Raw genomic sequence first — 15,000 nt, 5'->3', positions numbered from 1 at the left:
TCAAACTGACTGATAATAACTGGAGACTCACAGATACGTAATTCATCAATTTCCTCACTAAATAAATAATCAAGAAAAATATATTCATCTCATTTGTTTAATTTGGTTCCTTTTCTCTACCTTTAGGACCTGTGTGAAAATCTGATGTTTCTGGTCACATTTATGCTGAAATATAGAAAACCCAAACTTCCAAACACAGAAAGTGAAGATGTAAAACTGTGTTTGCTGAAGGACTCACCTGGAAGCAGATATGCTGCAGGAGGATTTGCAGGAAAGGCAGCGTGAGCTCCTTCAGCTCATCCACCAGATGACTGGAATCATAAACACAGACATCAATTATCAATGAATATATCAAACACACCCTGCAGCCTCCTCGTCACGAACACAAACCATATGCTGGTTGACCGGAAAAACAGGAAAAACAGGAAAAACAGGAAGTGACGGGGTTTGTGAGAAATGTGGTGGTATCATGAGAATTAGACGACCCTGTCAAATGAGTTCATTCAGCCAACCAGCTGTAACAGACTTCACTTGGTTTTTGTGCATACAGTCTGCGTTGAATTAATGATTTAAAAAACATTTAAAGCTCTGATTTGTATAGCAGATGTTGCTTCTGTGTTCTGTTCCACTGTCACTGACCAGCTGCGTATGTTTTTAACTTTAAGTGCAATGGTTCTTTAAAAGTTCAGAAAAAACATTATAAACTGAAATACTTCCAGTTATGTCCGTGATGTGCAGCATTTTTTGTTTGTCACAGAAAGTCGTTACATAAGTCGTATCTGAGAAGAAAAAAAAAAGCATTTTCTTTTCCTCAATTTGCAAATTTGGATAATTCCTGCAATTTTACTACTAAAAAAGAAAAATCACATAAAACTTTGAAAATGTATAAGAAGTCGCTGCAAACCAAAAACACATGATGTTGACATTGTGGTGGCTTTTATAATTTATAACACATTTCTACAGATTAGTACCATTTAATTATTTCCAGTGTATGTTTTAGATGAGATAAATCCAACTGCACTTCTCTGTACGACCAGCAGATGTCAGTGAATCAAACACATTGTGCTGAACAAGTGCACCACGGCTTAAATACTGCTAATAACCACATATTTGATAAATTATGCAAATGTAACATGATAACACAATAAATTGCCTTTTTGTAGCTTCATTTTGAGTTTCGTAATCACTCAAGATTTTTTCCAGAAGCCAAATTTGAGGTCTTTTGCTGTGATTAATGTCCCAATCTTGTCCCTTTAAGCAGTAAAGAGTTTTTCCCTCTCTGAGCATTAAAAATGCCAAAAGATGTTAAAGCATCACATTTCAAAGTCCTGTATTAAACCACAATGAATTTAGCAGGTCGCCTCCAAAAGGTGAAAACAGTTTGATGGTTTTAGGACACATCATGCATCTCATGCTGAAACCTGTCGGCCAAACTGAGGAGAAGCTTTCATTCACTGCAGGTTGGTAAATCTTTTCACAGCCTGTGAACGTAACTGCAGATTTTAATTTCGAGGAGGAATTCTACACGTTGGTTTTACATTTCCTGCGAACACGTGTTTACCAGACAAACTGGAGGGCCCGGTCTCGGGTGGCGAGGACGGTCTGGCTCGGTACCAGGAGGACGGGCTTCCCTCGGTCGGCTTTACTCATCATCAGGATGACGTAGAGGAGCCTGTGGAACAAAGTCCTCAGGGACTGGACAGCACACACAACAGGTCCGGTTCACTGAAGCTCCTTTCACACCAGACAGGCAACAACCATCTGATGCTGCGTCCACACGTCAGTCTCATGTCTGACTGAACGCCACGATCTTACTCTCCGGTACAGTAAGATGTTTTTACCATTCTTTTAAGTGCATCTCTTGTTCCACCCTTTAAGTAATAAACGTTGTTATTCTATTGGACTAAGAAGTTAAAATCAGTTGAACAAACTACAAACTAGTGTAAAGAGCTGATAATAAAGATGTCGGTCTACTTTCCACTTTAAAGAAAGCCCTCATTCAACTACAATAATGATCTGACCAACTTCTTTTTCCTAATTTTCTTTCAAAAGCTGCAGTTGATCCAAAATGCTGCTGAGCGAACTGACAGGGTTTAAGAAGCGAGATCATAGTTCTCCTATTTGAGCTTCTCTTCATCAGCTTACTTCTTTCTGGTCTCCGTGTTTTGGTGAGCAGAGCAGCTGGAGGCCATAGAAGGACATCTCAGGAACGCTCCTCAGCTCGCAGACATCTCTGAGCACAAATGAGACGACTGTCAGCTTCCCTGAACTGCATTCATGTGTCAGCATGGTGGAGAGAGAAGTAGGAATACTCACCGAACAGCAGCGAAGTTGATCTCTCCAGTGACCGGCTCGAAGTACAGCAGCTTACTGAAGACCTGCAGAGGGAAGAGAAGGAGGTCACCGGCTGCCACACGAAGACACGTTGTTCCCTGCAGTCGTTACCAACCTGCATGCAGTGGCTGCTGCTCTGCACTCGCTCTTTGAGGGGAAACGTTTGCAGCAGTCTGAGGAGGCTTTGAACCAGGAGAGCAACAGCATCTCGGATCTTCATCAAGTCCTGGCCAGAGAAATGAAGCTCCTCTTCCTCCTCCTCCTCCTCCTCCTCCTCCTCGTCCACTTCCATCTGAGGATTTAACAGACGGGCACCGTCATTTGCACCAAAGCTCATTTTAACAAACACATGATTCTGGACATCTTTATCTGTGTCAAATGTAAATAAAATCAAAATGTAATGATTTGCAAATCTCATAAACCCACATTTAATTAAAAATAGACTAAAGACAGCATATCAGATGTTGAAATGGAGAAACCTTTTTGAGACGTGTTGCTGCCATCAAATTCAAAATAGGCAGATATTTTTCATAAAACAATTAAATTTCTCCATTTCAACATTTGATATGTTGTCTTTGGTCTATTTGCAATTAAATGTGTTCATGAGATTTGCAAAAAATGTCCCAGTGTCACTACTTTTTAGAAACAGGGTTGTAGATATATCCTGCAGCTCACCACAGGTCGTGTGAAACATCTCAGCATCCTTTAAAAATCAACCTCCAGAGATGAGATCTCTGCGGTTCAGAGTTCATCAGTCATCCTGACTTTTTATTCTTCAAATATGCGCGATTGATCAAAAGTTCCAGAAATAACTAGTTTGAAAATTCCACCTCACCGGAGCATTGTTGGAAACTTATCAAGTCATCCAGACATTTCAGTGTGAACGCCACAAAGTCGGCTGGATGTGAAGTGATGGCGTGTCCTACTGTCGCTGTGGGGGGGAGTGTCGTACCTCTGGAGTGTCTCTGCGCTGCAGTTTGGAGCGTTTGCCTTCAGACTGAGAGCTCTTCAGGCCATCCTTCTTGCGCCTCTTTCCGGCATCCTGAGGCCAGCAGTGAGAGCTCAGGTCTGAACACGTGTCCAACAGAACCTCATGGAAAGCCTTGTTGGCGATGCTTCCTGGGAGTAACGCAACAATCAGAAAAATCATCTGAGAAGAACTGCACGCACACAGAAAACTCACAACTCTCTCATATATAAACACACTTTACATTTCACAGCATGCTACAGCACTCAGTAAGCAACCACCACTTTACATCCCATCATCAAGAGACAGCTCTCACCCTGGGCAACAAGATCAGCAGGAAATACTACACATTTTATTCACATGGAACTGTAGACAGAATAAATAAAGTAGGAGTGTATCTCTGGCCTCAGGTGTGTGTATGTGTGTGTGTGTGTGTGTGTGTGTGTGTGTGTGTGTGTGTGTGTGTGTGTGTGCGTGTGCACGTGAGTGCGTGCGTGCGTGCGTGTGTCACGCCGTAAGAAATTAAGATCAAATCAAATTTATTGTAGTTAAGCACACTTGGTTTGGTAACAGAAATATGAACCACACCTATAAAACCACAGACATTAATACAGACACATTTTGGGATTATATGTAAAAAAGTATATTTTAAATAAATACATGATAATGAAGATTCATGATTCACACACAAGCAGTCCAGTGAAAATTCAAGCTGTTCATGATCTTCTCAACGTGATGAAATGTGTCTGCAGCCTTTGTCAGGTGTGTCCGTCTCACCTGGGATGGTGAGCAGAAGCAGGTAGAGCGCCGGCGGCGTCCAGCCCGCACACCCTCTGCTGGACGTCGGCTCCTTTGGCTTTTCCCGTCAGGACAAAGAAGGACAGCACGGCCACCAGAGACTTGACAGACATCCCGTTCTCACGCAGAATCGCCCAGACACTCTGCAATGCATCATGGGAGACAAACAGCTGCTACTAGACACACAGCAGACTCTTGGAAATTCGGTAATAGTTTGATTGCAAGTGCAATAAAAGATTAGGACAATAAAAAGCGATTGAGGCCTTCTTAGGCAGAACAAGGAGAGGAGATGAATTTAAAACATTTAATTAGTCTGGTATGTTATATATTCAAACACAGATGAGTTTTAACCACGTCTTCATCACCATGGAAACAGTGAAAACAGACTGTTTACACCTTCTACTCTTTAGTGACAGTGATTACATACTAATATGAAAATGAAATAACTATTATTTTGACATGTAATGTTATGAAGTACTGACAACACTGCAGTCATATTACTCATAGAAGTAGAGTCCTCTCATCGGGAGGTACAACTGGTTATTAAAACCTATTCCCTCAGTGACACTTGAGTATATTGGGGCATCATATTTAAAAACAAAGCTTCTGATGGAGTGTTTCATAACTTCTACTAAGAGACACAAAGATCAGTTTTTACCTGTGAAGCTGCATCGCTGCCTGCAGCGTGTTGTGTGTCGGGCAGCGTGTTGCGTGTCGGCAGCGTGTTGCGTGTCGGCAGCGTGTGCCAGTAAACACCGGTACAGCTTCCTGAAGGCCTTGTCTTTACTGGCTGCTACTTCTTCTTCCTCAGGGGTCTCCTCTCGGTGAACTCTAAGTCCCACACGGCGTCCACCCAGGCTGGAAATCACAAGAGTTATCACATCACCTGAAGTCACACAGTCAGCTGATAAACACCTGAGGACGAAGAGTCTTCATCGTCAGCTGATAAACACCTGAGGACGAAGAGTCTTCATCGTCAGCTGGTAAACACCTGAGGACGAAGAGTCTTCATCGTCAGCTGGTAAACACCTGAGGACGAAGAGTCTTCATCGCCTCCATGTGAGGATGTATCTTCATACACACGAATTTATGTGTATTGAATATTTCAACAACAAGGCAATTCAAAGTGCTTCACATAAAACCATTAAGAGCATCAAACAGAAAAGTCTGCGGCGCGCACACACACACACACACACACACACACACACACACACACACACACACACACAGGAGGAGGACTGTCTGTTAATCCAAGCTGCTCTGAATATAAAGAATATATAATGAATATATAATGAATATATAATGAATATATAATGATTATATAATGATTATATATAATGAATATATAATGAATATATAATGATTATATATAATGAATATATAATGAATATATAATGATTATATATAATGAATATATAATGAATATATAATGATTATATAATGAATATATAATGAATATATAATGATTATATAATGAATATATAATGATTATATATAATGAATATATATAATGAATATATAATGATTATATATAATGAATATATAATGATTATATATAATGATTATATATAATGAATATATAATGATTATATGTAATGAATATATAATGAATATATAATGATTATATATAATGAATATATATAATGAATATATAATGATTATATATAATGAATATATATAATGAATATATATAATGAATATATATATAATGAATATATAATGAATATATATATAATGAATATATAATGAATATATATATAATGAATATATAATGAATATATATATAATGAATATATAATGAATATATATATAATGAATATATAATGAATATATATATAATGAATATATAATGAATATATATATAATGAATATATAATGAATATATATATAATGAATATATAATGAATATATAAGTCAGTTTACCGAACACAACTGGAATGATGACAGACGTCGACGACGAAAAACTTAAACTCCCATTTATGAACCGGTTTCGCCTCGTTTAACGTCGAGTGTCGGTAACAAACGGAAGAACCGAACCGAACCGAACCGAACCGAGTTTGAGCTGTTGGCTTTGTTCTTCCAGGACAGCGGACATCGCAGCCGGGAAATAGACGTTAGCGACAACTTTGATTAAAAAACACCATCAAACATCTGACTTTACTCCGTCCTCGAAATCATTATAATGAAAGCGTACAAGGTTCACAAAACACTGTGTTTTACCTTCAGAAACTTGATTCAACTTCAGAAAGTGCAGCGCAGACGTCAGCTCCATCTTGTTTGTTTTGAATCATCCCGCCCGAAACTGTACTTCTACACATGCGCAGTGAGCACTCTTCAACTCTCTCTGCTCTCAGTACCGCCATCTTTTGGCCTGGAGTATGAACTGTTGCTTTTTGAAGGCAATGAAAAGGTTTAAAACGTCCTCCTCTTTCCTCCACGAGTTTAAAGGTGCTTTTCAACCTGGAACATGGAGCTTCCCACAACTTGAACCATATGAAAACTTGTGAGGAAATAAGGTGCATGTTTCTGCTTTTGTTTGTCTCTGTGTTTTAAAAACGGCAGATAGGACCAGAGTCAGCTATGGGTCAGCAGGCTCCAACAAGAGGCCTGCAGAGGCACTCATGCAATACATCCTGTATTTTAAATTGGGGAACTCTAAATACCTCATTATTACATATTAGCTCAGACTCACTGTCACCCCTGATGTGCAAAGAGGTATTAAAAATGGGATTGAATTCTTACAAATTACACCTTTAAACGTCAGTCAGTTAATGTACTGCGCTCGTTGTAATGTTGTGTTTGTAAATGAAGTAACAAACTGGTTTAGTTTATCCAGAGCAGGAAGGATTTGAAATATTTTAATATTTTTTCATTTTATGTCTGTTTAGAAAAGACTCAGAGTTAAATTAAGTCGTTTTTAACACTTTTTCAGGGTTTGTGAAGCTCCACTCTCTCCAGAGTTAAATGAACCCGTTCAACATTTGAAACATTTAACACGGAGTTAAAATACAGGTAAAGACACTAAAGACACAAATAACACATAACAATCTAGAAAGTGTTAGATTTTATTAAATCTAATTTTAGGAATATAGTTGCAGTAAACAAAATCATTTTTAAAAGTAACTTTTATTTTTGCCCTTTATCTTTTAAAGTCATTTATACAGTAGAAATAAAAGACTGGCAATTAAACTACATTGTGCAAACTTTGATGTGAAAAATTTTATGAGCTTTCAATATCAAACAGTTTTATTACAGATAAGCTCAGACATATCTATCATAATAATAATATAATAATAATTATATCATAAACCTTTCTTCACTTTGTAAAGCTCTGAATGGTTGATGGTGTCAAATTCTCTCTGAAGAGTTTGTATGTCAATTAAAAAAATCTTCAACTGAAAGTATATTTATCTTATTTGACAATTTTACCTGACATGAAACATTACACTAACAAAGTATTGAGAAAGTAGGAGAAATAAGAATGAAAAATAAACTTCTCGCAGAAGTAACATTAGATCCTTTATGGTCTCTGGAGGAAAGACTTCTGTTGTCTGATTGACAAGTTTTATTCTCCTTATTGCATATTTGGAGTTGTAAACAAACATCTCTAATGGATAATGGATCATCAGTCTATCGCAGCAAAGCACAATCATGGTCAGTCCATCCGCTGATCAATAATCACCAGCAGCTTTGTCACCAGATGAAGGGAGTTCGCTGTTGGACAATCCAATTGGTCAGATGCTGCAAACTCCGCCCCTTTAACTTGAATGTAGAGGCGTGGAGGTGGAGGGAGAGGGAGAGAGGGGGATGGAGAGGGAGGTGGAGGTGGACGGGAGGGAGAGGGAGGGGGAGAGAGGGGGGGAGGGAGAGGGAGAGGGAGGTGGAGGTGGATGGGGAGGGAGAGGGAGAGAGGGGGGAGGGAGAGGGAGGTGGAGGTGGACGGGAGGGAGAGGGAGGGGGGAGAGAGGGGGAGGGGAGAGGGAGAGGGAGGTGGAGGTGGATGGGGAGGGAGAGGGAGAGAGGGGGGAGGGAGAGGGAGGTGGAGGTGGATGGGAGGGAGAGGGAGGGGGAGAGAGGGGGGGAGGGAGAGGGAGAGGGAGGTGGAGGTGGATGGGGAGGGAGAGGGAGGGGGAGAGAGGGGGAGGTGGAGGTGGAGGTGGATGGGAGGGAGAGGGGAAGGGGGAGAGAGGGGGAGGGAGAGGGAGAGGGATGGGGGAGGTGGAGGGAGAGGGAGAGAGGGGGAGGGAGAGGGAGGTGGAGGTGGATGGGGAGGGAGAGGGAGAGAGGGGGGAGGGAGAGGGAGAGGGAGAGGGAGGGGGAGAGAGGGGGAGGGAGAGGGGAGAGGGATGGGGAGGTGGAGGGAGAGGGAGAGAGGGGGAGGGAGAGGGAGAGGGAGGTGGAGGTGGACGGGAGGGAGAGGGAGGGGGAGAGAGGGGGAGGGAGAGGGAGAGGGAGGTGGAGGTGGATGGGGAGGGAGAGGGAGAGAGGGGGAGGGAGAGGGAGGTGGAGGTGGATGGGAGGGAGAGGGAGGGGGAGAGAGGGGGAGGGAGAGGGAGAGGGAGGTGGAGGTGGATGGGGAGGGAGAGGGAGAGAGGGGGAGGGAGAGGGAGGTGGAGGTGGAGGTGGATGGGAGGGAGAGGGAGGGGGGAGAGAGGGGGAGGTGGAGGTGGAGGTGGAGGTGGATGGGAGGGAGAGGGAAGGGGAGAGAGGGGGAGGGAGAGGGAGAGGGATGGGGAGGTGGGGAGGAGAGGGAGAGAGGGGGAGGGAGAGGGAGGTGGAGGTGGATGGGGAGGGAGAGGGAGAGAGGGGGAGGGAGAGGGAGAAGGAGAGGGAGGGGGAGAGAGGGGGAGGGAGAGGGGGGGGAGGGGGGAGGGAGGGGTGGATGGGGAGGGAGAGGGAGAGAGGGGGAGGGAGAGGGAGGGGGAGGTGGATGGGGAGGGAGAGGGAGAGGGAGAGGGAGAGAGGGGGAGGGAGAGGGAGAGGGAGGTGGAGGTGGATGGGGAGGGAGAGGGAGAGGGAGAGGGAGAGGGAGAGAGGGGGAGGGAGAGGGAGAGGGAGGGGGAGAGAGGGGAGGGAGAGGGAGGTGGAGGTGGATGGGGAGGGAGAGGGAGAGGGGGAGGGGGGGAGGTGGAGGTGGATGGGGAGGGAGAGGGGGGAGGGGGGAGGTGGAGGTGGAGGTTTCCAGCTTCCCGCTCCTCCGTCAGCAGAGAACGTCCATCTCGGTCTCCTCCATGTTCTCCTCCATGTTGTTCTCCAGGCTGTACGTGGCCCACTTGTTGAGCCGGCTGTACAGCGGAAGTCCGTTGTTCTCCCGGTACAGGTAAACCCCGGTGACCCGGTTCCAGTCGGTGCTGCAGATTGGACCGGCCCTGCGGTGCTCCATCAGCTGCTCCTTGTCCTCCTTCTCCAGAGCCACGAAGCCGAAGAAGCTCTTGACGTTGTCCGCGGCCAGGAGGCGGGCGTGCGCGTCTGCCGTGCGCTCGAACAGAACCTTCTCGTTGGAGCGGTACCGGGACCAGTAGTCCTCCTGCAGGTAGCCCAGTGGAGACGAGCAGCGCTTCATGCAGAGCATCAGGAACAAGGTCAGAGACAGTCCGGCCACCAGCAGCCAGCCAATCAGCTGCAGAGAACAAGAGGCGCGTCAGCAGCTCATCAGTGCACCTGCAGCCTGGCTGGTGTTTACATATGAATAGGTGTATCCTCATAGGTCTCCATGGTAACGAGAAGCTTCCTTATAACCAGGTCACATAGCCTTACAGTGTTGAGGAGTCTGTAATAAGTTACAGGTGACAAGTTACCCTGTTAAAAAGTAATCTAGCTATTTCATTACTTACTTTATTACTTGTTACAATTCATTTACTCTTTAATTACTTTTCAAACAAATGTTTACATTTAGTTTTTAGGTTTTTTTCCAGCCTTATTGTCCAGTTTTCAACCAGTCAGAGTAAAGCTGCCAAGAGAACTCAACAGGGATTACTGTCAAACCTTTATTCACAAGTTCTTCAGTAAACTTGAAATAAAATTGAAATATTTAGATTTTAAAGGAAACGACTGAAACTAATCAGTCATGTCGATAACAGCTGATCAATAAGTGACTGCAGGGAATGAAGAACGTTCCCAGAACCTCAAAGCAGGTCAACGTGGACGGTAGAACCATCACTATCTCTCTCTTATCTGATGACATGTTGAGGCTGTTTGGAGAAAAGCTCATTCATTTGATTGACAGATGAATTAGAACAAGTTTCAGTTTGAGCTCTTACAGCAGTATGAACGGAGTCTGTCCAGATCAATCATTAATATATTCTACATATCAGATTTTTACTGAAAACATTATTTTCAGATGTAATCACCAACATCTTGAAGTGTAACTATTGTGTTTTTCTCAGAAAGTGTAATAGATTACAGTTACTTTTGTTTTGTAATTTGATTACGTAACTCTTGTTACTTCCCAACACAGCGAATGACCCGTTCACTCGTACTGACTCATCACTCCACCTGCTCCACCCTCTCTGCATCATCTGACCTCCACATCCACCTGCTCCACCCTCTCTGCATCACCTGACCTCCACATCCACCTGCTCCACCCTCTCTGCATCACCTGACCTCCACATCCACCTGCTCCACCCCCGTGTCCCTCGTCACCACACAGACATGAAGCTGCTCTTTGGCTGTCACTCCAACGGGTGGAGCAGGATGAACCCATCTGGATTTTGCTTACTTAGTTTTCCTTTTTGGACGGAGGTGCAAAACCACAAATGCCGAAAGAAAAAACACAACAGCAAAAGTGCTTTTCTTGTGTTTTGCACCTCAGTGCCACCGTCCTTTAGTGCTGGAGTCTCACCCTGACTGAGTTTATCTCTGTATGCACAAATGTATGTAATTAATCCAAGTTACATAAATAATTAAAAGAAGATTTTGTTTGAATGGAACCTTCGGATTCAGTAAATCATGTAAATAATGAAGTTGACTAATGTAGATTAGGTTGATTAAAACATTACAGCCGAAGCCATTTAATTCATGATTGGAAAGTAAATAATTTACACTCAAAGCTCCTGATGCAGTTTATTTACCAACATCAGTTTATTTACCAACATCAGTTTATTTACTAACAACATCAGTGACGTTTGGAGCACATGGCTGTTGTTAATGAAGTTGCATCGGGAGCTTTAAGTGTGAATCATTTACTTCTGTTCACTGTTCAACATGGTTCCAGCTCCTGATTTCAGTACAATGGATTCTTTGTTCACTTTGACATTTAATTCATGTCAGTTTTTGGCGTCTACGATGCAGGTTTCGGTATATATCATGAAACCACTTCCTCCATTGGGCAGCAGTTCTCGTAACACCAGGGGAAGAGTCATTTATAGAAACTGACAACACGCTGCACCATCGTGGTCTTGAAGGCGATGAGAGGAGCTGATCTGTTTGGCCATGATTGATGTAATTATCTATTCCTCCTACTTCACCACTTCAGTCGGTGAATGCAGTGTTTAATCTGAGATACCAGACAACAGTCCACACTGCAGCAAACATGACTTAGATTTGATTCACCACACTGATGGTTTCATTGCTGAGCGGACTGCGAGACAAAAACATCCCTGTGATATCCACTTAAAGCTCGTTCCACCATCTACAGAACTCACACCTCCGGACACGCCTGAAGTCAGAGATTAGAAGAAGAAACGAAGCATGAAGCACTCGACCACCTGAGATTCATATTTCAGTCGTCGATCAATTTCCGCCCAGAAGATCTGCAGCTCTGCTGGAACACTTTCCTTACAGGGGAATTTAGCCATGACCTCTGACCCCTGACCTGTGGGGAAGCCCTCCACTGCACCGGGGTCAACAAACTCACTGAGGGCACACGTGTACGCTTGGCCCTGCAGCAAGGAGATGACCGCCCACGTCAGCGGCGCCACCGCCGCCGCGACCGATGACGTTTCCCAGCAGCGTGAAGGCGGCCGCTCCCGACAGTTTGCGGCAGGTCCGGAGCCGACACTCGGACACCAGGTCCCAGGCGCTCCGGTTCATCATCACGCCGACCAGGAACAGAGCCAGCGCCGGGACCCCGATGGCAGCCAGGCCGTAGCGGTAGTTCCTCCCGGAGGAGCACGGGCAGTGAAAGGCGAAGACGTTGTATGCCGTCTGGCCGGCCACGGTGCTCAGAGCTATCAGACCGTTGAAGATCATCACATCTTTACTCTTGAAGAAGAGGGACACAAACTTAAAGTTCTCTGTGACGAGTGCAGCTGCAGCCATTTTTACTGGAGGTCACCGAAGAGCTGAGTTTGGTTTCCAGGCTGCAGAGAGAGAAAGGAAATGAAGGAGTTTCAGAGCGTTTCTGTTCTGAACACGAGACTTTGATTGTCTGAAGTGTGAACGGCTGTTTGGGGCCGAGTGTGGCTTCAGTTTTGACTTTCACACATCAAACAGACAAAAAACAGAAACAGACACAGAACGAAGACTCAAGTTTTTAAAACTGGAACAAAGAGTCACAATTAAATACAGTCATGCAAACTCACTCTGCCAGCGTCCTGAGGCGGGACGTGACTCAGCGCTCAGACTCCGTTATTAACATCCAGCACCGGGACATCTCGGGGATCGTGAGTCCAAAACATAGAATCTAGTTTGTCAGACTGAGATCCTCTTTTTGCTCTCAGCTTTGAGTCGTGTGGTGATGACTCAGTCAGGAAGTGTTCTCCAGTGGAAACAAAGAAACATGTGGTCTGTGAGGGAAAACATGTGGCAGAGCACACAGCAGTATGGTAGTAAAGGGGGAGGAGCCTGAACAACCGGGACACGCCAAAACTGTTAGCTCGATAAACTGTTAGCTTAAAAATATAAAGTGGACAAATAATAAATAAATTATTATTATTATTATTTATTAATAATAAATAATAAATGAAGTGGACAAATAATAAATACATAATTATTAATAATAATAAATAAATTATTATTATTTATTCATATTAATAATAAACAATAAATGAAGTGGACAAATAATAAATACATTATTATTATTAATAATAATAATAATAAATGAAGTGGACAAATAATAAATAAATAATAATTATTATTAATAATAATAATAAATGAAGTGGACAAATAATAAATAAATAATTATTATTATTAATAATAATAAATAATAAATGAAGTGGACAAATACTAAATAAATTATTATTATTTATAATTATAATAATAATAAATGAAGTGGACAAATAATAAATAAATAATTATTATTAATAATAAATAAATTATTATTATTATTATTTATTAATAATAAATAATAAATGAAGTGGACAAATAATAAATACATAATTATTAATAATAATAAATAAATTATTATTATTTATTCATATTAATAATAAACAATAAATGAAGTGGACAAATAATAAATACATTATTATTATTAATAATAATAATAAATGAAGTGGACAAATAATAAATAAATAATAATTATTAATAATAATAATAATAAATGAAGTGGACAAATAATAAATAAATTATTATTATTATTAATAATAATAAATAATAAATGAAGTGGACAAATACTAAATAAATTATTATTATTTATAATTATAATAATAATAAATGAAGTGGACAAATAATAAATACATAATTATTAATAATAATAAATAAATTATTATTATTTATTCATATTAATAATAAACAATAAATGAAGTGGACAAATAATAAATACATTATTATTATTATTATTAATAATAATAATAATAAATGAAGTGGACAAATAATAAATAAATAATTATTATTATTAATAATAATAATAAATGAAGTGGACAAATAATAAATAAATAATAATTATTATTAATAATAATAAATAATAAATGAAGTGGACAAATACTAAATAAATTATTATTATTTATAATTATAATAATAATAAATGAAGTGGACAAATAATAAATAAATAATTATTAATAATAATAATAATAATAAATGAAGTGGACAAATAATAAATAAATAATAATGATTATTATTATTATTAATAATAAATAATAAATGAAGTGAACATTCATTTTGACCGATCACGAGCTGCACGTTGCGTCTTCTCTCCTAACGATCTCTCCTATGATGTCTTTACACATTAATATCTTGATCAATGTTATTTGTGCATTTGTGACTCATTACATGTGATAACATGTTTCCTACATGTTACAAGTATGTAGTATTACATGTCTAAAACTTTTGCCCTTATTTTCCCCGTCATGTGATGAACATGGGAGCTCCTGTGATTCTGCTGTGAAGGCAGATATTCTTCAACATGGAGGATTCGTCCTGCAGATCATTCAGCCTGGTGAGAAATGAATGAAGATCAATGAGAAAACACGGATCACGGATCAGCTAACAGCAGCAGCAAAATGTGCAGAAAGAAGAAACTAGTTTCTTACACATCGAGTCAAAGAGTAAAAATATGTCATTTCTGATTCCAAAATGTAAAGTTTGACTTTTAAATATGCAGGAATATTTTGTCCTTTTAGGAGCAGCAGAGCTGTGAACACACGTGACCTCCATTAAATCTCCAGATGGAGTTTATCTGTGTTCACTGAAAACATCCAGCTGCTGCAGACCAGCTCAATGGAAAACAGAAACAAGAACCAAAAGAAGCTAAAACGCTCCACATAATCATGCTGTGTTGGTTTGGAGCTTTTTATTTTAATGGATTTTAAAACGTACCTAAGAATACCTCATATAAAGATGGTCGATTTGTACATTGTTAACAGAAAGGTTTATTAGAGCATCTTTAAAGCAAATGAAATACAAAGAAGTACAAGAAGAGAAGTTTGTCTGGTTCCAAATATCTATTTGCATGTTTCCATCTGCGTGAGTCCGTGTCAGGAACATGTATGTAAAGCAGTCTGGCCACAGACCAACATTCAAATGAG

General features: G+C 41.0%; 2 protein-coding genes across 2 annotated transcripts in view; both read right to left on the bottom strand.

The window, feature by feature from the left end:
- ncapd3 (non-SMC condensin II complex, subunit D3) overlaps window positions 1–6,371 on the bottom strand; it is a 48,130-nt gene extending 41,759 nt beyond the window's left edge. The window contains 11 exon segments of the mRNA XM_069141856.1: window positions 239–311; window positions 1,562–1,695; window positions 2,146–2,233; window positions 2,317–2,378; window positions 2,450–2,626; window positions 3,287–3,453; window positions 4,079–4,109; window positions 4,111–4,249; window positions 4,796–4,907; window positions 4,910–4,957; window positions 6,320–6,371. Coding sequence (XP_068997957.1) covers window positions 239–311; window positions 1,562–1,695; window positions 2,146–2,233; window positions 2,317–2,378; window positions 2,450–2,626; window positions 3,287–3,453; window positions 4,079–4,109; window positions 4,111–4,249; window positions 4,796–4,907; window positions 4,910–4,957; window positions 6,320–6,371 — 1,083 coding nt within the window.
- A 2,874-nt stretch (window positions 6,372–9,245) lies between these two features.
- On the bottom strand, window positions 9,246–12,699 carry LOC138193695 (calcium homeostasis modulator protein 2-like). Its single transcript, XM_069141880.1, is given in 4 exon segments — window positions 9,246–9,719; window positions 11,806–12,024; window positions 12,026–12,399; window positions 12,622–12,699. Coding segments are annotated over 3 exon segments (972 nt in total). The 5' UTR covers window positions 12,359–12,399; window positions 12,622–12,699; the 3' UTR covers window positions 9,246–9,299.
- Window positions 12,700–15,000: the final 2,301 nt, after the last annotated feature.

The sequence above is a fragment of the Embiotoca jacksoni genome, unplaced genomic scaffold (genome assembly GCF_022577435.1).
Source record: "Embiotoca jacksoni isolate LCO1_2020_lvr unplaced genomic scaffold, fEmbJac1.0.p SCAF_92, whole genome shotgun sequence".
NCBI classification, from domain to species: Eukaryota; Metazoa; Chordata; class Actinopteri; family Embiotocidae; genus Embiotoca; species Embiotoca jacksoni.
Note: the sequence above shows the minus strand (reverse complement) of the source record. Positions and strands in the feature narration are given on the sequence as shown.